This window comes from Myotis daubentonii, chromosome 7 (assembly GCF_963259705.1).
Source record: "Myotis daubentonii chromosome 7, mMyoDau2.1, whole genome shotgun sequence".
NCBI classification, from domain to species: Eukaryota; Metazoa; Chordata; class Mammalia; order Chiroptera; family Vespertilionidae; genus Myotis; species Myotis daubentonii.
Genome location: NC_081846.1, coordinates 41306090 through 41332808, shown reverse-complemented (window position 1 = coordinate 41332808; position 26719 = coordinate 41306090). Strand labels below are relative to the sequence as shown.

At 37.5% G+C, this 26719-nt stretch overlaps 1 protein-coding gene across 1 annotated transcript; it reads left to right on the top strand.

Moving 5' to 3' along the window:
- The first annotated feature begins 1117 nt into the window (after positions 1 to 1117).
- PLEKHA3 (pleckstrin homology domain containing A3) lies at positions 1118 to 22636 on the top strand. Its single transcript, XM_059703949.1, has 8 exons — positions 1118 to 1536; positions 5403 to 5519; positions 8939 to 9094; positions 12092 to 12228; positions 12700 to 12864; positions 15986 to 16029; positions 17918 to 18033; positions 21351 to 22636. The coding sequence occupies exons 1-8, from the start codon at positions 1497 to 1499 to the stop codon at positions 21476 to 21478; spliced, it is 903 nt and encodes a 300-aa protein (XP_059559932.1). The 5' UTR covers positions 1118 to 1496; the 3' UTR covers positions 21479 to 22636.
- The last annotated feature ends 4083 nt before the right edge of the window (positions 22637 to 26719 follow it).

Sequence of the window (26719 nt, the reverse complement as noted above, 5' to 3'; positions counted from 1 at the left end):
TGGGCTTACACCTACCGCTCAGATTCTATCAACATCTAACTACAGTTGATTTACGACCTCTCCAACTACCCATCTCTGTATCAATTCATCAGTTCACCTTACTGCCAAGTGAATATCCAAAGACTTTTTACCAGAAAGGCTGAGGCCTTGATTAGGTTCTGGAAGGGGAGATGTCCTTCTATCTCCCTCAGGGATGCTAAGAAAAGCCACAGCACTGAGCATGCTACATCTGCTTTGCCGAAACCCTGCAAAATTCCATAAATCTGAAAATTACTGTCAATCCTGTAAGATGATCAATTCCAAATAGGATTTTTAAAAATCATAAAGCTAGGGGAAAGCCCCCATTTTTAGTAAAACAAACTCCAAACTGATTCCACGTTTTATCTTCTAACTCAGTGGTTCTCAACCTTCCTAATGCCGCGACCCTTTAATACAGTTCCTCATGTTGTGGTGACCCCCCCCAACCATAAAATTATTTTCGTTGCTCCTTCATAACTGTAATTTTGCTACAGTTATGAATCGTAAATATCTGAAATGCAGGATTTATTTTCATTGTTACAAATTGAACATAATTAAAGCGTAGTGATTAATCACAAAAACAATATGTAATTATATGTGTTTTCCCATGGTTTTAGGCGACCCCTGTGAAAGGGTCGTTGGACCCCCAAAGGGGTCGCGACCCACAGGTTGAGAACCGATGTTAACTGAAGATGTGCTGATGACCACTCCTTGGGGGCCCTGGCTCTTCCTGGCCGAGGACTCTCAGTAGCCCCGGCCTCCCGGGGACAGTTTGTGGGACCCTGAATGTGAAGACACGAAGAAACATAAATAGGATCTTTTATTATCTTGGACTCCCCCCGCCCTGCAAACAACAACTACCAGAAAGGACCTGAGGCTCAGTTATGTAAAACCTGAGAGCCCTGGGGGGCTCATCCTGGGGCGGGCCGGAGCCTGAGGCCCCCGGGGCGGGCGGGCGGGAGCCAGCGAGGGCCGAGGGGGATGGAGAGGAGCCGGCGGCCGGCACGAGTCCCCGGGTGAGGAGTGGGGCAGAGCGGCCGCGCCGCCGGGGAGGGGTTTCCCGGGCCGCGCCGGCCTCTTTCAACCAGGAAGTGAAAGAGACGTCGGGGTCAATGAAACCAGCGGGGAGCCTGGGGGCCAGGAAGGCGGGCGCGGCGGAGGGAGTGCCCGGCGAAGAGGGGGCAGCCGGGGCGCGGGACGCGAGCGGGAGGCCGGCCGCGGTTCCGATCGTCGCCGCCGCCACGAGGCAGGCTCCCCGGGGATGTCTGAGCCCGCGCCTCGCGGGGCCCGAGCTCCACGCGGCGGCCGTCGCCCCGGCCTCTGAGGGCCGCCACGTACCGGCGCGCGCGGGCTGAGGGGCTCGGTGCCGCCGGGCCGCCCGCGAGGGGCCGGGGCCGGGAGCGGCGGTCCGGGCTGCGCGCCTACCCCATCGCCGCGGCCGGCGGGCCAGGAGGATGCGCGGCGCCGGGCTCTGAAGCATGGAGGGCGTTCTGTACAAGTGGACCAACTATCTCACAGGTCTGGGCTCGGGCGCCCGGGGCGGCGGGCGGGGGCGGGGGAGGCAGGCCGGGGGTCCGGCGCCGCCCGCCCGCCCGCGGGGACCCTCTGCGAATGGGCTCCTCAGATCCTCGGGCTTCATCCCGCCCGGTGCCCCTGCTCGAGCTCATCCGGCCGCTGCCAGGAGACGGCCCGGATGGCGCACCTTCCGGACGGTGGGAGGTGCACCTGCCCCCCGCTTCTTTGCGCGCGCGGTAATGCTGTTTCCTCCTGTGGCTTCCTGGACCGTTTCAGCCGCTCCAGGGGCTGGTGCAATCTCTGTCCTCACTCACACGCCGTTCAGCCTATTGCTAATACGGTGGTCTGGGTGTAAGACTAGAATGGGCCCTTTAAGATCAAGATTTAATTTTAAGAAATGTTCTCCCTATATAATGTGCATTTCCTAAGCAACACGGTTGATTTGAACAGTTCTCTGGTTGAGGTTTGGACGTAGAAGCATTATTTTGGAAGCTGTCCCTGGGTAATATTCTCTTAGGGGTTGGCTGTCAATGAGGTAGCCTTATTCTTTGGATTTCAGGTAAGTGTGAGAAATAGTGGAAGAAAGTGCAACATGCAGAAGTGGAGGAGGCAGGTCAGTTTCACCCATGAAAAGGGTTGCAAGGAAGAACTCCAAAGAGTTAGGTGTTTTTTTTTTGTAGAAAGGAGGCCTCAGGGAGGGCTCCCTTCCATGACACCAACAACCTGGCTTTTTAAGAGTCTTAAGTCTGAATTCCAGTCCCATCTCTGCCATCAACCAAGAGTAAGGACAAGTTACTTATTCTCTCAAGAGCTCAATCCAAGGCCAGGGTGATCAAATGGTTTACCCTGAAGGTGCCTTCCAGTCCAGAATTCTATAATCTCACCAAATTAGAGGAAGGGGAATGGATTTCAAATAAGATTAAATAGCAACCATTTCTTGGTCTATTGTAATAGGCAAATCTTGACTTGTTGCCCACTTATTCACTCTGCCAACAGTATTAAACCGTTAGTAATTGTATGGTACACTTGTGTCCACCTGACTTTGCTCACAGTCTGCCCATAAACATTTTGAGGCATAAGCACTGAGCTACAGTTGCCCATCTTTTTTTTTTTTTTAATTAATTACAATGCTAATGCCAGGTTTATAGCACCAAATGCTTATCATTTATGATAGATGGATGTTTTGTCCACACTAAAATGTCAGTTTGTTTCTATAACTATTTTAATTGGAAACATTTAAAAAAGACATTTTTATTAAGTATTTTCATACTGTTTAGATGAGATACTAACTTTAAGACAGTAGTTTCTGTGGTTTGATATGCAAATGATCATCTCATTGCAGATGTTTATAAGCACAGTGTCTTGGGAGGTCTTTTGGAGAAACTACTTAATGCATAGCCCAGAGCAATGGCCGATGATTCCGGAGATGAGTCATAATTTATTCTTGTGTCAAAATGTGGTCTTAGTGGCTGGCTGTCTTCCCATCTTCTATAGCACTGAGCACCAGCTGGTTGAGGTTTCAACCACTTGTGCTTAAGGTTTCAGTCATTGCAGAGCATTTAAATTAACTGCTAGTATGCACTTGTAGAAGCTTGATAAAATTAAATCTTTTGGAAGAATTTAAATTTGGCTGAATGTCATGCTGATTATTAATTTTAGTTCATCTTAGGTCAGAAGGATGAATAGTTGTTTCTACTGAGTGATCTTTAAAGAACCTTCCAGTTCCGTGACAGTGTTGTTTGAGAATCCTTTGTAGAGGAGAAGGATTTCAGTAACATTTGGTAGTTTGAGACAAAAAGAATATGTTTTTTAAAAAAAAGAATTTAAAAGAGAGAATACTGATGAGTCTTTTTCACAGATGTAGCCCTATACTTCATAAATGTGTGAATCAATTAGAGATGTTTTATTATTATTTTTTAAAATATATTTTATTGACTTTTTACAGAGAGGAAGGGAGAGGAATAGAGAGTTAGAAACATCGATGAGAGAGAAACATCGATCAGCTGCCTCCTGCACACCCCCCACTGGGGATGTGCCCGCAACCAAGGTACATGCCCTTGACCAGAATCGAACCCGGGACCCTTCAGTCCGCAGGCCGATGCTCTATCCACTGAGCCAAACAGATTGGCGCTTGAGATGTTTTATTAAGTATTTCTTCAAAGAGGTGTGAAGAGAAAGAGGAGTCTTCGATTAATTAACCATGGCTACCTTTCAAGTTGCTATTAATTCTAAGTGAATCCTTTTTCTCAATATTTGTTTTAAAGACATTGAATCACAATATTGCAAGCTTACAGAATCACACAGGGCCCGGGGTGGCGTGTTTTTTCACACTGCTTATAATTTGTTTGCCAAGGTGAATTAGTGTTTGGAAAGATAATGTTATTATTTCTATGTATGCTCAATACAACATACTCATGAATATACTCCTTACCTATACTCATGGATAACATGCACTGTCTCACTTTTCTGGTATTTAATCATTCATTCCATCAGTCACTTGAGCAATACAGTTTTTTGGTAGTACCTGTCTGTACCAGGCACTATTCTAGGAAGGTGCTGGGAATGCAGTGATGAATAAGATAAAGTTCATGTACCAAAAGAACTTACTTTGTAGTTTGCTAGGCCTCATTAGGGAATATAGTGTTTCATAAAAAGAATTTTCCAAGCATTTAAAACTTTTTTGGTGGATATCCATCGCTCTGAACTGTATTTTGACATTCCCTGCTGTGAAATTTAACTTTTTATGATGACTCAGCATTGTCATTTCAAAAGTGTTACAGGTAAAAGTTTTTGGCCAGGTATATCCTGGGTCTGTGTAGGATGAAGACCAACTTCCCCCATCTGTCATTATCTTAGTACTATTTGGCCCTGGAAAAATGGAATTGAGTAATTATATAGCAGGCTTTGTCCAAAATGAGCAGGCGGAAGTGTGGTTTAATAGTCACAGAAAGAACAGGGACAGTCACACTGCCTCCTACATGGTCACCATGCTACTGATCAGTGAACTGTTAAAAATTAGTAGCATGCTTAATAAGATTTCAGGGAATACTGAGTTTGGCTTGCAAGAGTGGGAGCTGAGCTCTGAGGAGGGCCATCATCCTCATCCCCATCTTCTTGTTAGTGATAGTCATGTGCTCTAGTCTCTGAATAAATACTAATTAAATGAATGATTGTAGTTTCTAGCATTTGTGCCAGAGCTGTGCAGCAGCAGAGCAAGGAGAGAGGGGTGGTTGGGAATCCATGCTCAGCACAGGGTATGCAGCTTCTGTGTAAGAGACTGGAATTCATCCAGCAGCACTCACTGAATGCAAGGGCGCTTGCTTAGGAAACATATTTTATAAGAGAGGGGAAGGTCACATTGTAGAATTAGAGAGCTAGGTGGCACCTGAGGGGTCTTCTTGTTTAGTTCACTCTCGAGACTTGGCGTTTTTGATATTTATTGAAATGAAAAGATTTGACCCAGGTTATCCAACTAAAGAATTGTAGTAGAGCTGGGTCTAGAATCCAGGTCTTCTGTTCCCCCCTCCCCCCACCCCCCGTTATATCATAGCCCAACTCTGTTCCCTTTTAGAAGAAGGGGGCATTTATATTGCACCCAGGGTAGGGCTGTATTTGAGGATGGGACTTATGGGTTGTTAATGAGAAAGTAGTAAGCCAGAATAAAAGTATTTCTTCCCACATTTATGCCGATCTAGGCATTTCCTCAGAAATCTCTCCCAACAAAGTGGAGATTGATGCCAGAACATTTTGGGCAGGGCTTGACATTTTAGAGCCAATACATAACATGGATGGTAAGTTTTGAAATCATAGTTTTCTATGTGATGAAAGAAATTTTTTTTATTAACTTTTCATTATTTATGATTTTGTAGGTTGGCAGCCTCGTTGGTTTGTTTTAGATAATGGAATATTGTCCTACTATGATTCACAAGATGATGTTTGCAAAGGCAGCAAAGGAAGTATAAAGATGGCAGTTTGTGAAATTAAAGGTAAGTGAATATATGGAATTAGAGGAAGTTAGGTAAAGGTAAGTAAAGGGTTCTGCAGCATACTCCAAAAATGGGAAAAAGGCATTTCTAACTAAGTAGGGATCTTCTAATACCATTTATTTCCTTAGCATTCAGGAGTGGCACTTAGCATTGGTAAGCATAGTTTTTGATATTTCTGTCTCTATGAACATACTTTGAAATTGAATTTTAAAGTACTAGTGCACATCTTCCAATATGGACTTTAAAAATAGTTTCTTGTGGATGCCACTTAAGTGTCCATGCTAATTCTACAAGTGTTCTCTTCATTCTTGTAGAAAGGCATTGTAAAGATTGAAAGCTGAATTCTAAAGAAGCTCTGTAGGTTTTTGATAAAGTATGAAGTAAGAGTCATAAAATGGTTCTTGGCTGAATCGAAGATAAGCTTTTCTGAGTAATAGAGATGCTTTTCTTTTCTTTCTTTTTTGGTGATCTTTACAGTTTTAAGGAATATTGGTCCAGGAATATTGTAGGAAGCCCCTCTATTAGAATTTGATGTTTTTCCTATGACTAGGCTGGGGTTATGGGTTTTAGGAGGAAAATCACAGAGGAACAGTGCCATTTTCATCATATCAAGAGTGGGTACTATCAACATGACATGTCACTCAATGTTAACCTGACCACCTGGCAGAGGCAGAGTTTGTCAGGTTTCTCTACTGACAGTTACCCTTCCCCCTTCCATACTGTGTTTTTCTGAAATGGGAGAAATAAAGCAGTATGTCATGTTGTAATTTTCATGAAGGAACATTTTATGAACCATTGATTCTTTTGCATGTGTGTTTGGGGTGTGTAGGATGGAGGTAGGTAGGTAGGAGAGATCAAGCAAAATGATAGTGAAAAGTATTGAATTCTTTTAAGACAGTGGTCGGCAAACTCATTAGTCAACAGAGCCAAATATCAACAGTGCAACGATTGAAATTTCTTTTGAGAGCCAAATTTTTTAAACTTAAACTATACAGGTAGGTACATTGTTATTAACTTAATTAGGGTACTCCTAAGCTGTCCTTTGCTAAAAATGTCCTCAGTCTGATCGAGGTACGTTCGCTGAGGTCGACCCCTTCCAACTCTCTCATCCACATTTGTCTTGTATACTTGTTTTGTCTATCTCCTTTCGTTCATCCTCTCTATGTGTCCACCCCCCACTTCTTCTAACACCACTTCAAAATAGACTCGCCCAGGCTGAAAACCAACTTCTGCGCATGGGCCACGAAGTTTCAATCGCACTGTACGTGCGCGTGGTATTTTGTGGAAGAGCCACACTCAAGGGGCCAAAGAGCTGCATGTGGCTCACGAGCCGCGGTTTGCTGACCACTGTTTTAAGAGAATTAAAGGAAAAACTAGAGCTCTAGAAGCGTGAATGTTAAACTCCTTCAGGGAGTCATGACTATATAAGATATAGAATCACTAGTCTGGTGTATTGTTACTTGCATATTCCCTGAAATATGTGGGATTAATTTTGCTTTTTATTTTTTATTTTTATAAATCACACAAGAAAAGCATGTTCAAAGCATAAGTTTTTATCTTTTTAAAGAGTGATGGTTTTATCTCATCTTATTCCCCAGATTCAATTCCAAATGAGATTTGATGAGAATCAGAAATCAAACTACCTTCAAATTTTAAAAATTTGCCAACTTTGAGGATTTTAAAAGACTATTAGTGGCAGAATTCTAAGGCAATTCCCAATGTTTTTAAGCCATGGCAGCATTTTTGTTGTTTTCTGTTTAAAGTAATCATTTTATTAAAGAATAATATACTCATAGAAAAGGGCACAAATCTTACTCAATTTGAAGAATGTTTACCAAGTGAACATGCTTGTGTAACCACCACCCAGATCAAGAATTAGAATATAATCCTCATCCCAGATGCTGGGAAATTATTGTGTCCCCTCAGCCCCTAATTCCTGTAAAAGGTAACTATTAATCTGACTTTATCAACCATAAATAAATATTTAGAACATTTATAAATCAGTATTTTCTTCTGTGTCTGGCTTCTTTTTTTCAAACATTTTTATTGATTTTTTTTTGAGAGAGAGAAGAAGGGAAAGGGAGAGAGAGAGAAACATTGATGAGAAAGAACATTGATTGGTTACCTCCTACAGGTTTCTTCAATAATGATGTTGAGTATTTTTTCAGATATAATTAGCCATTTGAACATCCTCGTTTGAAGTTCCTTTTCAATTCTTTGGCCAAATTTCTAAAATGGGCTATTTTTCATGTTGATCTGTAAGAGTTCTTTATATAGTCTGATGATTTTTTATATTGCAAAGGTATTCTCTCACTCTGTAGTTTGCATGTTTATTCCTGTTAATGGTATCTCAAGGGGCCAAAGAGCTGCATGTGGCTCACGAGCCGCGGTTTGCTGACCACTGTTTTAAGAGAATTGAAGGAAAAACTAGAGCTCTAGAAGCGTGAATGTTAAACTCCTTCAGGGAGTCATGACTATATAAGATATAGAATCACTAGTCTGGTGTATTGTTACTTGCATATTCCCTGAAATATGTGGGATTAATATGTGGGATTAAACACACGTTTAGATGAACACACGTTCTTAATTTCAATAAAATCCGGTTTATTAGTTTTGTTATTAGACATTTTTATATCCCACTAAAGAAATCCTCTGTTACCTTCTTGAAGCTTTATTGTTTTACTGTTCATATTTCGGTTTATATTAGGTCTGTGACTGGCTTAAAATTTATTTTAATATATGGTCTCAGGTAGGTGTCAAGATGCATTGTTTTTTACCCCTATATGGCTGAGTACAATTCTTGATGAGCTCTCTTTTGTCTCAGCCTCAATGGGTTGTGTAGGAGAGGAGGAAGAGGATGGAGGGGGAAAAGATCTTCAAAATACTCTTGCTTTCCAAGTGATTATGATGTGCCCGTTACTTGAGGACAAAATAACCATAGTTACCATTTGTTGTGCTTCATCTATATGCCAGGCACTATCCTAGGTTTGGGGGATACCAAAACACAGACTCTGCTTTCAAATTCAGTAAAAACTGAGTGATAAGTGTAATGGTTCTTGCATATTCATGTATTATTCATGTGTATTTAGGGTAGTGCAGTTGGCCCCAAGGGAGGGAGTTCTTAGTTCTCACTTCTCAGTACATATTATATTTAGTAGTTAATTTTTGGTGTTTTCTCTCTTGCCTGGCACCACTGCCAGCTGGGGTAGATGTGAGAATGGAAGTTTGGAGGGTAGCCCCTTAGGGAGCAGCACTGCCTGCATCTTAAGTCATAGTTTGTTGATTTAAGTGTCTGAAACATCTTCATAGTTTGTTGATTTATGTTTCTGAAACATCTAATACTGTGTAAGAGTGATGATGCTTTGATTCCCCCCCAACTTAATTCCATGACTGTATTTCTCCTTTGTTTATCATCATAGTCCATTCAGCAGACAACACAAGAATGGAATTAATCATTCCAGGAGAGCAGCATTTCTACATGAAGGCGGTCAATGCAGCTGAAAGACAGAGGTGGCTGGTTGCTCTGGGGAGCTCCAAAGCCTGTTTGACTGACACTCGGACTAAAAAAGAAAAAGGTAACTGTGCCGTGCCAGCACAGCCAAGGGATCGGTGAGCCTGAGGGGGGCGGCGAAGGATGTAGAAAAGACAGACAGAGAATAAGCTGGGTCTAGGTGGATCTTCCTGAGCCTGGCTGAGGCCACAAAGAGAGACCCAGACAGCAAGCTGAGCCTTTATTTTATAGCCAGAGGTAAGCAAGGTAGTGGTCACCATAGTTACAATGTTCTTGTGAGTTTCACTTGTTTTGGCAGCACTTGCTACATTTCCCTCAGCCCATTAGCTACCCAGATAAGATACAGGGAGCTTCATAAGGTCAAGCCTAATTATGCTAAGAGGGCTGTGTCCTCTAAGCTGGGACTTGTTTGTGGCTTTGCCAACAGGTCAGTCCCAGGCTTAACCCTATAGCTGCTCCCTACAAGTAACTTCCCTTGCAGAAAGAATATTTTCTTAAACACAAATATAAATTGTCATGTTCACTTATAGTAAGTAATCTATCCCAAAGACATAATCAGAAATGTAGATTTATGTACATAGATGTTCATCAAAGTAAAAAAAAAAATTTAAACAATGCAAAGGTTTGAATTCAGGGGAATGGCTCAGTAAACTGTATAGTGCTTACATAGGCTGATATATATATATATATATATATATATATATATATATATATATGCAGTAAAATGTTTACAAGGAATTTTAATGATGTGAGGAAATGTCCAAGGTTAACTGATAATTGAAAAAAATAGGATTCAACATTATATATCCATTCATTGGACAGCTCAGCAAAGATAGGTAAGAACTGATAAAGTTGTTACCTTTGGAAAGGGAATTTGTGGGAAGAAGACTCACTTTTCACTGTATACCTTTTGACTTTATTGTGTACATACATTGTCAATTTAAAAGGACTAAATAAAAATCAAAAGAAAGCAAATAATGTATGGTATTCAATTATATGCAGATATAATGTGAAAATAACAATAGTATTTATATCTTGGTAGTGAGATTGTAGTAGTTCAATTTTTCTTTTCTATGTTTTTGGTTTTCCAAAATTCTTCATTGACCTTATATTACTTTTATAGTTAAAAACAATAGAAGTTACCTAAATTAGTGAAAGCAGCTAAATTATGGATATATGAAAAGAACACCATGGAAAGAGTATGGCTAAGGGTAGGATAAGAAGGAATGAAAGGTGGGAACAACCCAAACGTTCATAGACAGATGAGTGGATAAACACAGTATGGCATATACGCACAATGGAATATTGTTCAACCTTAAAAAGGAAGAGGAAATTTTGACACACGCTACAACATGGATGAATCTTTAAGATATGCTAAGTGAAGGAAACTAGTCACAAAAGGACAAATATTGTATGATTGCTCTTAATATGAAGTATCTAGAGTAGTCAAATTCATAGAAACAGAAAGTACAGTGGTGTTTTCTAGGGGTCAGGGGAGGGGAGAATGGGGAGTTAGTGTTTAATGTGTACAGAGTTGGCTGGAGAAGATGAAAAAGTTTTGGAGGCGGATATGAGTAATGGTTATATGGTAACATGAATATAATTAATGCCAGCACACTGTGTATTTAAAAATGATTAAAATAGTAACATATTTTACTACAATTAAAAAGAAGGGATGAGCTTAAATTTGAGTAGGAGGTTAAGTGGGCTAGAGCTATTTGGTCTACTCTAGCTGGAGTGGCTCTGTGGCTAGTACCACAAAGCAGTGCCACTGATTCAGGGCAGGGATGCAGAAGCACCAGGATCTGCTATGTGTATTTTTTCTCCTTCCTCTGCTGCTTATTCCTCTAGTTTAGAAGGTATTGGTAAGTGAGTGGCTGAGATTATGGCTGAATGTTTAGTCTGTCCAGATCTATTAAACAAAAGAAAGTGAGCTCTTAATTAAAAAATTCTGAAAATAATGTAATATGAAAATAAAGCTATGAAAAGAACAAAAAAAATGAATGTTTATGTAAAATAGTTTTAGCTACATAAAAACTAAAAATATTTGTATGCCAAAATATACAGTAAAACAGAACTGACAGATCTTGAAATGTATTTTAGAGTATAAAGGACAGGTGAAAGATGGCTACATTTAGTGTATAAGAAATTTTATAAATGACCAATTTATTTATTATTAAGAGAAAACCCAAACACCAGAACTGGAAAAATGAGTTAAGGACAAGAAAAGTCAATTCACAAAAGAAAAATGTAAGCACTTTTCAGTGAAAGATGAGTGATGGAATGGAAGTATCTTGTATAAGACATTCAGTGGTCATCACCCTGTCTCTGGGAATTAATCTACCCAAACTTCATGGTAGACATACAACTGCCAATTTTTTCCCATTAATCTGAAGAGAAGGTGTTTCCTTAGAGTATTTGTATCCTATTTCCAAGGTCTCACACTATAGATATTATATTTATTGTCTTACTTTTTAAAAAAACCCTGCTTAGGAGAAAGAGGGAGAAAGATCAGTGCCATGAGAGATGAAAGAGGGAGGTGTGGGCATGCTCCAGAAAAGAGAGAGGGTGCACAGAAAGAGAGGGAAGGGAGGTGGAGAAAGGCTGGAAGGATGCCTGCTTGGAGAAGGAAGGCACAAGCGTATTTTTGAGGGCAACATACCCAGAATGGCAGGAAAGGGCCATCAGAAGGCTAGCGGTGGAAAAATGGCACTAGGCCTTAGAGGTGAGTTGGGCTGGACTTGAGTTCAGCTTGAAAGAATTCAGAGCCAAGGAACTGAAATTATAAGGGCAAGTTTATTTAGAAAGTTACTGAGGTAGTAGAAGGGCCCTTGGAGTTTAGAAGAAAGAGGGAGTTAGATAAGAGCCTTGAGAGATGAAAGAGGGAGGGGAGGCTGGGGTATGCTCCTGAAAAGAACCTGCTGGGAAAGCAGAGGGTGGGGAAAGGCACGGCATGCTCCACAGAGAGCCGCTGTCGTGCTTTTTAAATGATTCCATTTTATTGCTTTTCCCCCAAAGTGTGAAAATGATCTGATTGAATGTTTATGTATGTTCCTTTTAGAAATAAGTGAAACCAGTGAATCTCTAAAAACCAAAATGTCTGAACTTCGCCTCTACTGTGACCTTTTAATGCAGCAAGTTCATACGATTCAAGAATTTGTTCACCATGATGAGAATCATTCATCTCCCAGCATAGAGGTATAACAGGGATATTCTTTTATTTCTAATTACGCTTTGCAGTACTTAGCTGTCTTTAAAAAAAATGGGAGTTTTTATTCTACCAAGGAAGAAATGGGAGAATGGGTTCGGGACAGACATGAATGGTATCTGCCACTAAGTAATTCTCCAGAATTTCTACTGCTGTGATCACCTTTGGAATTCAGATAATTATACAATTACCATTTAGGTTAGGTTTATCTAAGATAAATTCTGTACGTGGTTTTTCAATATAAAAAACTTATTTTTTCTTGGAATCTAATTTCATACATTGTTTGCCGGAGAGAGAGGTAATTATTATTCATGTATGGCTTTAATTTTCTAATGTAGTGTATTTTAAATAGATTTAACCATAACCTAGTCAGATGTCCTAGTCAGTACTTGATTATAAGGTAGTGTATGAGTCTACATAGTCGTGTATGTGTCTGTTCAACTCTGTGTGTAATTTTTCAGAACATGAATGAAGCCTCTTCCCTACTTAGTGCCACATGTAATACGTTCATCACAACGCTTGAGGAATGTGTGAAGATAGCAAATGCCAAGTTTAAACCTGAGATGTTTCAGCTGTCCCATCCGGATCCCTTAGTTTCTCCTGTGTCACCTTCTCCTGTTCAAATGGTTGGAACTTACAGTTTTTCTTCTAGTAATATTGCATGTAATTCTGTTTTTGTTTTTATTTTTAAGGGTGGAATCTGATGGTGGGTGGGAAATAGTCAACAGGTAATTTTTTAAAAATTGTATTCGTATTCTCTATTGGAGCCTTTCATCTGGTGAGCTCAGCATGTGCCAAGGTCCTGAGCCCCTCCCCCCGGAGGGGCTGTACCATTTACCCCATTGTGCCAGGAAAACACTACAGTGTTCTCTGGGTGCTGTGACATGAAAACGGTTGGGGAAAACTGTTCTGTTTGGTAAAAACATACAATGGGGTGATGTTCACCCACAATGGGATAAAATTAAGCAAATCTTTACAGAAGTTATAAGGAATTTGAAATAACTTGTTGCAGGGGAAACAGTATCTTGTAGTCTGCATTTGGATTTGAACCCTCTGAGTAGGCAAGTTTCTTAATCTCTCTGGACCTCAAGCATTTGTAAAATCAAGTGTCTTCTACATCAGAGGCTCTTTGCAAAACACCTGACCTGTTTATATTAGGGGATGTTGTTGGGTGAGTAATCCTAAAGGACGTGATTTCTGTTAAAGGAGGTATTAATGTAATGTGATTTTCTTTTATTTAAAAATTTTTTTAAATATATTTTTTTATTGATTTCAGAGAGGAAGGGAGAGGGAGAGAGAGATAGAAACTTCAGTGATGAGAGAGAGTCATTGATCAGCTGCCTCCTGCACACCCACTACTGGAGATCCAGCCCACAACCTGGGCATGTGCCCTTGACTGGAATTGAACCTGGGACCCTCCAGTCCGTAGGCTGACACTCTATCCGCTGAGCCAAACTGGCTATGGCTAATGTGATTTTCTTACATCTGATCATTAGACAAGTACTCTTTTTGTGAGGAGCAGCATATTTGTTGTCCTTTTCAAGCTACTAAACTTGCTCTAGCATGCTGTGGGGAACTCTCAGGTGAGAGAAGGTTTGATGAGACTTTACAGTTTTTTCATGAAACTGTTTTCAGGAGCCCCTTTTTAGAAGGAAAAATGCCACCCAGCTACTATTCTAGCAATTACCTGAAGACTTATTTATTGGAAAAAAGAATAGGTAGAACTTATTCCTAGGTTCTGTTACCTACCCCAGCAAATTTAGTCATAAGAAATTTAGTAAAGATTATTATCTAAATTTACTTAGATCATTATTTTTTAATCAATGTATGTCTTCTCAGATAGGTGTACCATGAAAATGAGCTTTATTGCCAGATTAGTCTGGGAAGTGCCAGGTTAACTTAAAACAAATTGGGTTTCTCTGTCATCTCCGTCATATGTCTTTTATGCTCAAGTGTATTATGACCTCTGAGAATTGGTGTGCAGTGTTTCTGAAATTTGTTTGGCAATTATACCCTTTTTGTTTATTTTTGAATAACATCTCAGGATGGTAGCATTCAGTAGAACACAGTTTGACAGTTTTGCTTTTAGAATAAGTATAGACATACTGTGAAATGTGAAATAACACATATAGCTCAACAAAAACATGATCTTTTGAGATGGATATTTGGTGCTGTGTTCCTGAGACTGATGGACAAGAGGTCCACTTTTCTTTTTTTTTAAGGTGTACTTTATAGAGCTAAATATAGTAAGTAAACCTCAAACCTGCCTTGTTTGTATTGAACTTATGAGGACAATGCCTTCTGTTTCAAATGCGCTATAGTTCTGAGAGGTCATATTTGTACTGATGTATAAGAAACTCTAATAACTCTTTCTCCTCTAAACCAAAACCTTTTATCAATAGAAACATTAAACCCAAACTTTTTACCAACAACAACATTATAGGAAATCCAGTCAGAGGCTGCTTAGTTTTCCTTGCCATGCCATTTTCTTGCATACATAGAGCACAGATTGTGGCTTATGGTAATTAGTCCTGGAGATAGGGAAAGTAAGGACAGACAGTCTTCATGAGAAAACGCCCTTTTTAAAAAATAACACAAGTAAATGAAAAACAAAACATCTGAGAATTCCAAAATTAACCTGATAGTTATAACCATTTTATGTAGTTACTTTCATTATGTCCCTCTTAAAATTAACTTGCATTCAATTATGTTTCAAATCATCATGGAAGTTCAAACAGTGGCCTTTTTGATGCACAGATTGATGATAATTGTAGTGGGGATGTTGTTGGGTGAATAATCCTAAAGGAAGTGGTTTCTGTTAAAGGAGGTATTAATATACAGTTGCATCTTAATGTCAACCAGATATCCCTGGACTCATGGATGGGTCATAACTGCTATTTCAACTGGGATTTCTCAGAGCAGCTGGTGGCTCATGTTACAAATGTAGAAGATGTTTATTTCCATAACACAAATGTTAGACACAGATTGGACCTGTAAGACTCTTTGAGCCTGTATATAAAAACAACCATTCTTAGCCTTTAATATAAATTTCATTATTTTGTTATCTTGTTAAATTTTGAAACAACTGTTTGGTTGCCTCTATTTTTTTCATTTGTTGGATTTAGTATTTGTTGTATTTATGAATGTTCTGCTTAATCAAATTTTATTTATTTGCATTTTCAATATATGTTTTTAGAAACCTATTTGAGGCTTAGGGTTCTTCTGAGTTCTTTAAAGACTTGAATTATTAATGCCATTTTCCATGAAAACCATACTTTAAAACATCTGTGTGACAGCTACCTGAATAATGAATGGTAAAGAGAAGCTTTGCTCCTAGACTCTATTCCTGTCCTTTAAAAAATATATAGAGAGATTTATCAGAATATTTTCTGGCTTACTAGATACACCTTTTTATAAAAAACATGATTTTGGGGGGACTAGGTAAGTATACTCTTTTTTATATTTATGTATATACACACACAAACACACATATGATACAAAATTTAAAATTTGGTTTTTAGTATTAAGAAAAGAATCCAACATGTTTTTGATATGTGTTGAGAAAGATTCCCATTAATGGTTATTAGGGAGAAAGCTTGAAATTGTGCTAATAATGTTACTTGAGTATGTAAACATAATTGTTTTGGCCAGCCATTTTTTTTTATCTGAATAAGAATGATAATATATTAGAGCTGCTTTATTTTACTTGACTAATGGATTATGCTCACTTTTTAAAAAAATTTCTAGATGAAGCGTTCTGTCAGCCACCCTGGTCCTTGCAGTTCAGAGAGGTAAAGTAACCTTCTTTTGACCAAGTTCTTACAAATTTATAGCTACTTAGGGAAATTCTTTGAACATTTAACATAAAGTGGTATGGAATGTAAATTCTATATGGGCAGAGTCTGGTTCTGATTTGCTCAGCATTTCTATCTCTTAGTGCTTAGTATAGGGCCTGGCCACAGTAGGTAGTCAGTAAAGAAAAAAATGAGTGAATAAATTAACCAGCAAGGTAAGCCAGCTATTATACTTCTTTGAGATGTTTAAAATTATATTAAATGATATAATTTGATGGTTTATAAATCAAGTTTTGATATAACAAGGCTCCAAAGCTTAGGCTCATTTTGCTACTGCTTTTAGTGCATCATATATTCATACTGAGCTGTTTTTCTTTCTTTTAAAAACATATTTTTACTGATTTAAAAAATACTTTTATTGATTTCAGAGAGGAAGGGAGAGGGAGAGAGAGATAGGAACATCATGAGAGAGAATCATTAATTGGCTGCCTCCTGCATGCCCCCCACTGGGGATTGAGTCTACAACCCTGGGCATATACCCTGACCGGGAATTGAATCATGACCTGGTTTGTAGGTCAATGCTCAACCACTGAGCCACGTTGGCTGGCTGAGCTGTTGTTTTATTAGATTCTAAAGATCTTACTGAAAAGAGAGAAAAATCAATTGGTATTTTAAAGTATACACACAAATGTATACACACACTTTGAATAATTATAAAGGCAGTGTTTATTAAAATACATTTCATTTTCAAAATTGAGCTATCAGCTGTTAAAGTGTGCATACATTTTTTGGGGACACCCTGTATATTCATTCAACACATTTAAAAATTTTATGTGCTAGATAAATCTTGCCAATATCCCAGGCTACTGGAGTATTTATCTTGGTAGGTGATGTTCTTGTACATTGCTATGGTTGTCTTATTTGGTTCATTGGAAAGTGATGAAATTATAGTGACATTAGCATTTATTTCTTTACATTAAGAATAAGTGCTGAGCCCCTATTATTGCTTTGTCACCTTTTTTTCCTCTCTGATGATTGAATAATCCTTGATTGAACTATCATGTGCTCAGAGGTGTTAAGTGATGTATGTGCCCTATGTATCCAATCCTATCGGAATGAAGAGTTTTACCAACAGAATTTTCCAGAAAAGTAGCAGCTTGATCCCTTTGACAAAATTTTACATTTATAAGAGAAAGTTTTCTGAACTGTATTTTATCCTTTGTACCTTGGTAAATAAGATATAAACTTTTTTTTCTTCTTGATGAATCAAGGTTGTCATAAGAACAGTAATGTTGGGCTTTAATACATTGATAGCCAAGATGCTATTGAGTGGCAGTGATTTGTTTCTACATTGAATTTTTTTTATTGATTTTTCTAATTTTTGTATTTTTTAGATTGTTTTTTTAAGTAGTTTTTTTAGCCTCCAATTGCCATCTTTGTCTTGCTGCTGTTAGTGAGTTAACCTTTAGTATGCTTCCACACTACCTGCCCATCCCCCTTCACCCTGCTGTTTTTAATCAGATATGGATTGACACTAGATTTGTGCATTTGTGAAATCCATAATTTTTAGTTTTTAAACATTTGCTAACCATCTGATATGTCTTCTGTCTAGCTGGATTTTCCTTTATTAAAAAAAAAAATCATTTTACCTTTTCTATTTAGTTTGGCTCAAAGGTCATATTCTCCAGGTTATCAGCTGGATTCTAAATGATTTGACTTACTTGTGGCCTGACCTCTGAACAAGTAGAACTTAACTAAAATAGAACTTTGGGCATAAAGATAGTTCCTCTTTCATTAAAAGAAAAGTCATTTAAAACTCCAGATAAGTTGAGGGTGTTTTCATTTGTTTAAAACTACAGTTTAATGCTTTTTATTTAATTTGCAGGAGTAGCCACTCTATAAAAGAACCAGCGTCTACACTTCACCGGCTCTCCCAGCGACGCCGAAGAACCTACTCAGATACAGACTCTTGTAATGATATCCCTCTTGAAGACCCAGATAGTAAGTTAGATGGGTCTGTCTCTTTCTTTGGTGTATTCAGCAAAATTATTGTGGGGCTTTGTAATTGTTGAAATGAAGAATACTGACAAGTGAACACCGTACTTGGGCCCTTAGATTAATTCCTTAATTCAGAGCTAAGCAGACAATACATAAGCAACAGAAGCTCATATATCCTCTTATAAACATCTTTGTTATTAACTGAGAAGTGCTGAGTATCTCTTTGTAAATACCTTATCGTAGACTTATATAGAATACCGAAGTCTTTTACTCCCACTACATTTTAGTAATTACTTAATAATTTTCTACTCTCAATACATTTGCATTTAAAGAGCATTTTAGAAGAAAAAGAACAAATTGTGGGATTTAGGGCAAGTTCAAAGTACTAAGAAAATAAGAAAAAAATACAGACAAGTTCTAAGTTCAAAGAAAAAGTCAGCATTGTTATTTAAATAATTTGAAATGTCCAAGGAAAATAATTTTTTTCCTGGTGTTGGTAGTGAATTATAGTAGCATTTATTCCTATACCTTTTTATCACTTACTATTTAAAGAGGCAGCATACTGTGATTGAATACTTTAGGAAAGGTTTTGTGATTTAATAATTTTTCTTTGCAGAGAAAAAGCTTTAAAAGTGTGTCAGACGATCTATTTAGACTGTATTGAATATGATTTCTACTGAACACAAATATGGTCGTATTAACATTAATAGGCTTTTGCTTTACAAAGTCTTTACTATTGCCTATGAAGTCTGTGGGCTAGAAACTACATACAGTTCCCAATTCCGTAACAGATTGTGTTCCAAGAGTTCATTTGTAAGTCAGTTGTGTGGAACACAGGTCTTATTTCCCTTATGGAAATGATGGAAAATGGCAGTTTGATTGTTTAAAAAAATACACACACACACACACACACACACATTGATTTCAGAGAGGAAGGGAGAGGGAGAGAGAGAAAAAGAAACATCAATGATGAGAGCGAATCATTGATCGGCTACCTCCTGCACACCCCCTACTGGGGATTGAGCCCACAACCCGAGCATGTGCCCTTGACAAGAATCGAACTTAGGACCCTTCAGTCTCCAAGCTGATGCTCTAGCCACTGAGCCAAACCAGCTAGGGCAGTTTGATTCTTTGGTTGCCTAGAAGAGCCCAGCTAATTCACAGGATGACTAAAATGGGACAAAACAAATGGTGTTAGATTTCTAGTATTCGAATATATTGAAAACATTAAGATAGAATTGGTTTACTCACCGGGATAAACAGGTTTAGTTAGAGGAGAATGTGGAGTTCATGAAGATGGTGGAGATTCTAAAAGGGACTGCTGGCAACTTTCAGATCCTTAGAAGTTGATGGTATTTTTTTATGCCCATTTTTATTACAGAACTGATACTCTATTTATTAATGTAGAGCACCTATCTGTGCTCATTATCATTTTGAATTTAAGTTGGGACAATGGGTAAAGAAATGAAGAGAGGAGCCCTCGCTGGTTTGACTCAGTGGACAGAGCATTGGACTGCGGACTATCCCCAGGTTCGATGCCAGTCAAGGGCACATGTCCGGTTTGCAGGCTCGATCCCCAGTAGGGGGCGTGCAGTAGGCAGCCGATCAGTGATTCTCTCTAATCATTGATGTTTCTATCTCTCTCTCCCTCTCCTTTCCTCTCTGAAATCAATAAAAACATATTTTTAAAAAATTAAAAAAGAAATGAAGAGAGGAAAAGGATGAGGGTGATAGGGGAAGGAAGAAAAACTTTCCTGGACCAGTTTAGTACAACTTGGAGGAGGTAAGGAAGAGAGAAAGAGAGGTTAGGAATGGGGGGAAAATGTTACCTGAGGCAAGTGTTATGTATTCTGATTAATCTGTTCTTTCTACCTCTATACATGGCCCTTTAATCCAGAGCTCATGAAAAAGCTCTATATGCTGCATTTTACTTTTCTCTAGATGCCACTTCTCTTCTTTAAGGGAAACATTTTTATTTGTGATAGCTAAATTAATATTTTTAAAGCTAGCCATTTTCCTTAGCTCTCCTGTTTTAGGCACTGTGGTCTTGACTTTCTGAAGACAGTTTTCATATAATACTTAAGTGTAAAGCCTATTCCATTTAGCATTCCCCAATTTAATTGTAAAGGAGTGTAACAAAACTAGTCCCACATGCAGGCTCACACACTTGCATACATATTCATGTGCATACATGTATCTTAGTCCTCCAGAACTTTTTAAAATTGGCAACTGTAGGCGAGGTTAGAAGTTTTACCCTTAGATTTCCTTCTGTGTGTCCTCAAGTTTAGTGTCCCAGTTAGTTGACAAAACAGAAACTGAATTAGCGCTTTCTTAGAAATATGGTTTGCAATTGGAAGTCTTAGTTGAAAGGCTTTATTCCAAAATGTTATTTTCTTTAAGAGACCCAGCTGCTTCTATTTTTTATTAACTATATTAAAAAAATAAAAGCAATAAAAATTTATGTTAAGTTCAAGCAATATGTACCTATAAAAGTGCAATTGCCTTGGAACCGGACCATGCCGATGTGTTAAGCTCTGTTCATGTGCAGCTTCAGTGATAGTTTTGTGAGTTGCATTCCAAATGGCAATAGATAAGTTTCAATGTGCTTTACTCAGAAAGTCTAGTGATGAAAATAGCAAGATCCAAATTAGTCTAGTTCTGTTACCAATTGTGTCATCTTGCCTTAGGCATGTAACCCTTTTGGGGTCTTGGTTTCTTTGCCTAAGACCAGGGGTGGGCAAACTTTTTGACTCAAGGGCCACAATGGGTTCTTAAACTGGACCGGAGGGCCGGAACAAAAGCATGGATGGAGTGTTTGTGTGAACTAATATAAATTCAAAGTAAACATCATTACATAAAAGGGTACGGTCTTTTTTTTTTTTAGTTTTATTCATTTCAAACGGGCCGGATCCGGCCCGTGGGCCGTAGTTTTCCCACTGCTGGCCTAAGAGCAAGGAGGTTACTAACGGTATTAAAACCATCAAGCTGAAAAAGCCATAGTTAATTAGGAAAGATTAATTCAATTCAACAAATATTTATTGAGTGCCCATTATGCGTCAACCATGGTCTTAGCAATGAACAAAATAAATATCTCTGCTTTCAGGTAGTTTCATAATTTATCTCATGAACTCTGAAATTTCTTTCAATGACTGCCAATAGTAGAAAAGTTAGATTTTTCTTTATTAAACAAATAATCAGAAAAATTAGCAGAAAGATAAAGGAATTCATATCCCTGAATAGGAAACTTAAAATGTTCTTCACAAAGGGTATTGGAGTTAATATTGATAGGATATTTAACCTTTTAATCAATTTGTTAATAGGGCCTGTTCACTGTTCAAGAAATACACTTAATGGAGATTTGGCATCAGCAACCATTCCTGAAGAAAGCAGACTTATGGCCAAAAAAAAATCTGAATTGGAAGATCCTCTTTCATCCTTTTCTTCCTGAGGAAACAGAAATGTTCAACTTCCTCTAAGTATTGCTATGCAAAAGCTGCTGTAATTAAACTATGTCATAGGGAGTAGTTTTTCCCTTAGGATTTCTCTGCACTTTATAGAATATTGTAAAACAAACAAAAAACCCACATACCTTTGAAGTGTATTTTATCTTTATATAGTTTATTTGCAAGAGTATTTTCCTAATAACTTCACAGTATGAATGTGCATCTTTTTTTCTTTTTAAACAAATGATGGTGTAACATTTTGACATCCGTAAGGACAAATGTAGATATTTTTCTAAAAAACTGTGAGTGACTGACAGCTTAGTCAGTGTATTGAAGCTTATAAATATGAAATCTTATAAACATAAGGTTTCAGTTGGACAGAAGTGTGACATATGTAACTTGTGCCATGGACCAAATGGTCACTTTACCCCAGCTGAAAATGAGTTATCATAGCAGCCTGATGGTGATTGTACTGTATTCCTTTAAGCAAAAGGAAACATTTAATATTCTTACATATTTTTAGCCCGAATACCATGACATTGAGGATTTTTTTTTTTACAAACCAGACTTATGCTGTCCTTCATATGTGAAGTTGACACTACTGATTTGTCAAAACCAAATGTAGGGTTAAAGTATTTAATTTTTATTTATTTATTTTTCTGTTGCATCAAAAATGACCTACCAAATTTAAGATGTGTATACATTGTTATTTACACTGTTCTGGGAAAGAGGCTAATGTTGTAGTGACCTTGCTCACATCTACCAGAGAAATAAACGGCTTTCAATGGAAGAGGATTTTAGTGCTTTTTTCCTAAAATAGACATTAAGCTGCTCTTTTAAGGTATTAATGTTTGCAGCTCTTCAGAATATCTAGAGACATTTTTTAATTTATGAATATTTATACAAAAAAGGAATTCTGTTAAGGCAACTGCTCTACATCACTTGAGAATGGCATTATTTAATTAAAGAACAAATAGCATTTTTTGGTAGTTTCTGTCCATATCTATTGTCAGTGTTTGCCTTGTAAACTGTTTTTCTAAATTCACTTTGGAGTGATGGTTTTGTCCAAGGTCTTGGATGAGGAGCACTTTAAAACATACTGGTTTGGTGTTTTTAAGTTAATCATGTGTTTAATAAATACGTGGTTTTTGCATTCAAACTCATCACATAATACATTGTATTTTTTTACCTTTATTGATATTCTGCTTAATTTTTATCAAGTTTTAATAGTATTTGTTATGTCTTTGATTTTGTGTATTCAGACCTCATAGTGAAAACACAAATGATGCATAATTTTAATTTTGTTACCTATGAGTTTAGAATAGTGTGACCTATTTTACTTTAAAATTCTCTTATAAGTTTGTGTGAGAATTTTTTTTAAGAGTCAGTGTTTGGTATTTACTTTATTAAAATAAATCCGTAATTATAGGCTTTCTCCCTTAAGTTAAAAATGGACATATGCAATCTATAGTCATTAATATACATTTAGATAAACTGTGTGCTCTTAAAGTATTTTATTTTATTATTTTTTTATATTTATTTTTTAAATTTTATATTTTATTGATTTTTTACAGAGAGGAAGGAAGAGGGATAGAGAGTTAGAAACATCAATGAGAGAGAAACATCAATCAGCTGCCTCCTGCACACCCCCTACTGGGGATGTGCCCACAACCAAGGTACATGCTCTTGACCGGAATTGAACCTGGGACCCTTCAGTCCACAGACCGACGCTCTATCCACTGAGCCAAACCAATTAGGGCAAAAGTATTTTATTTTAAATATCACTCAGATCATTAGACTGTATTAAATTGAATCTTTTTCTGGTCTTATGCTGTACTTCATATGTCTAATTTGAGAAAAACTTTGATAATGTAGTAAGTTTTCATGTTGAGCAGATAATCAGATATTTTGTTTGTTTCTTTTTCTTTTTTTTTTTTTTTTAGTAAGAACTTGCATAGTGACAAGACTATGAAGTTCAAGGTGCTGCTGATAGGGAGTTTTCCTGGTAGTTTTATTTTTTATAATGAAAACACTACAACAAGGTTTTGAGCTAGAAAATAAATTCACTTTCTGTTTTATCCAAAAAATTGAGTTCCTGAACAGTTTTTTGTAAATTTTTTTTAAATAAAATGCAGTCATTTCTGGAACATACCAAATTTTCTTTCTTGAAACAGGTGCTTTGAAAGGTTTGCTCTGTTCCTAAGTATGGCTTTTGTGAAATGGAGACACTTTTTTTCTCTTAGGAGCCAATATATATGTGAAATCACTTTTTGAGGGAATGTAAGTATTTCTTGCATTACATCTAAGTTTTGAACAGTGAATAGGTAGCATGAAGCAACCTATAACGCTTCAGGGAACCTGCATTTTGAGCATTCCTGTGTATTTTTAAGTGTGCTCAGCTTTTCTGAATTTTAAGAAAAAGATGAAGCAAAGCAAATAAGAACAATTCTGTAAGGATTTTAGCTTGTCAGTATTTTTTTAAAAAAGTGTAACTATTGGTTGTTCCTATTTTGCTTTGTCTAGGCCATGGGATTATTGAGAAATTTGAATACTGTTGCTATATAGGTGATCTAAGCAAAATCAGTACTTGCTTTTCTTTTCAGGTACCTGGTTTCTGTTGTGTGGGAATCGCAGACCTCTGTGATTAAAGCAACTTTCATGAGAATTACTCTGTAAATTTAAACTTCGTTATATTACATTGAACTTTTGTAGTCCATTTCGAGTCCAGAAATGGATGCTATTGCTTAAACTTAAATTCCGAGGCAAGAGGTTATGGAAACTTTGACCCGGAATTGTAGTTTTTCTTTATGCATTACTACATTTAGTGTTAGCAATCATCACGAGATCTCAGGAAGTATATCCTTAATGTGTTGCTATTATTCTACTGTTTATATATACTAATTCCATATACATTATAATATTACTTTGGATTCTACCAATTCTTTACTTTTATTAAATGAAGTGCCTCTGGGTTTGTTCTTTTTTTCTTGTTGTTGTTAATCCTCACCTGAGGATATTTTTTGAATTGATTTTTTTAGAGAGAGTGGAAGGGAAGGAGGAAGGAAAGAGAGATACATTTTTTTAGAGAGAGTGGAAGAAAGGAGGAAAGAAGAGAAAGATACATTGATGTGCGAGAGACAAATCAATTGTTTGCTTCCCACATGCACCCCAACCAGGGCCGGGGATTGACTCTGCAACCCAGGTACATGCCCTTGACTGGGAATTGAACCCGTGACCTTTCGGTCCCAGGGCTGACACTCTAATCACTGAGCCAGATCGGCCAGGGCTGGGTCTGTCCTTTGAGCCTTGCTTTTGCCACCTGGCCCCAAAGGAAGGCTGTTTAGGCTGTAGGAGTTCCTTTGGGGAGGTCTCTTTTAATAGCTCTGGTGGGAAGTAGCTGGTAGATAGGGCTCCTTTTCATGTCTTTCCAATTCCTTTCTTTGAGTTCATACTAAATTTGTAAGTTTAAGTTTTTTTAAATTTAGTTTTCTTTTTTTCTAAAGTAATTAATGCATATAGTTTTAAAAAAAATCAAATAGAACTAGGAAATAGTTCTATTTGATTATAGTGAAAAGGAGTAGCTTTCTTTCCCCAGCTTAGCATCCCTGAGACAAGCACCTTAGTGGTATGTTCTACATTTACCTTCCTGTTTGAGAATAGTAATATTACTTTTTCTTGATTTATAAATTTCAGAAATGATTCTTAAATTCCTTTTTTGGCAGGCGGGATTTACTTTTTGGCCCCATGCCTCTCAATATAGATTACTCACAACTTGCTAAATTAATAGGTAATAAATGTTCACTGATGAACCCAATGTGGTTAATGTAGAAAGGAAATCAATACAAATATATTAAAATATCATTATTTCTTTTCTATCAGTATTTCCTTTCTACCAGATTCATATTTTTCTCAGAATTAATATTTGCCTGATTTTAAAATTTGCTTAGTTGTTTATATACCTATTACAATGATTATCCAAAGACTCACATGTTCAAAAACATAAGGTAATCAATCAATTCCCTCCCTTTTTTTTGTCCTTTGGGGACATTTCTTCTACAGCCAGTCCTTCATCTTCCACCATCTGGACCATCGCTCTCTAGGCCTGTGCACTGCTCGGTGGTCATTCTGGGACCCCCCTTTCTTTTTCAGTCCTTGTTGGATCTGTTTATTGGGTCCTATGACTTCCTCTTTCTTGATTTATTGCCCCTCCCCTTTGTTTTTGCCAAAGTGTATCCACCACCAAAAACTTTCTAGGAAAGGTGCTTGAGAAGTAAACATTTTGAGACTTTATAGTTCTGAAATGTCTCTACTCTTGAATGATTGATAGTTTGGAGTCTTTGTTGAAAGTAATTTTCCTTAAGAATTCTGTTTTCTTATAGCATTCATTATTCCTTTGAACATTCTGATACCATTCTTTTACATGGGGCCTGTTTTTACACTCTGGAAGCTTTTAGGAGCTTCTTTATACCCCTGACATTTCATGATAATGTGTGGGCCTACATTTGTTCATTCATTCATTCATTCATTTATTCATTCATGTTGATGGTACTTGACTTGGTGGAATCTATTAATTTGTAGACTTCTTCATTTCTGGGAAATTTTTTGTGTTTTTATCTTTTTTTTTTTTTTTTTGCTGTGTGTGTGTGTGTGTGTGTGTGTGTGTGTGTATTTTTGATAAATTTTCTGTATTCTGTTTTTCTAGAATTCCTGTTATTTGAATGTTGGACCTCTTAGATTAATCCTCTAATTTTAAAAATCTTTCCTCTCCATTTGCTCCTGAAGTTGTATTTTTGTTGTTGTTATCCTCTGGCTCTTTTGTTAAATTTTTTTAAACTACAGGTTTAATTTCTAAGATATCTTTTTTCTCTATTCTCTTTCATAATAGCCTCTCATTTTATAGATTCAATGTCTTCTCATTATCCCTGAGGATAATTATGTTGTTTTTTTCTATTAGGTCTTTCCTGTTTGTTGCATTGTTTCTGTTTCTTCCATGTTTCTGCTTTCTGTTTATGTGTTGTGCTATGTCTTTCATTCTGAAGGCGTCCATAGAAAATTGGAGAGGTCATCCATTCTATTTGGGATCAGGTATTAAAAAAGCTAATTTTGTAAGGCTTTATGTGTAGGCTGGGCTTATCAGTTATCTGAAGGGCCATCATGCAGAGTTGGCATTTTTGTTGGAATCCCCTAATTCCCAGTGGAAGTCTTTTCTTTGGAGGCATTAAGTTTCTCTACAAAGAACGCCTGGA

What these genes read in the sequence shown, in the direction of transcription:
- PLEKHA3 (XM_059703949.1), top strand. Translation starts at nt 1,497, where the DNA reads ATGGAGGGCGTTCTGTACAAGTGGACCAACTATCTCACAG. An exon ending in GTGGACCAACTATCTCACAG is followed by an intron (nt 1,537 to 5,402) that starts GTCTGGGCTCGG and finishes ATGATTTTGTAG; the next exon opens with GTTGGCAGCCTCGTTGGTTT. An exon ending in ATTCATCTCCCAGCATAGAG is followed by an intron (nt 12,229 to 12,699) that starts GTATAACAGGGA and finishes GTAATTTTTCAG; the next exon opens with AACATGAATGAAGCCTCTTC.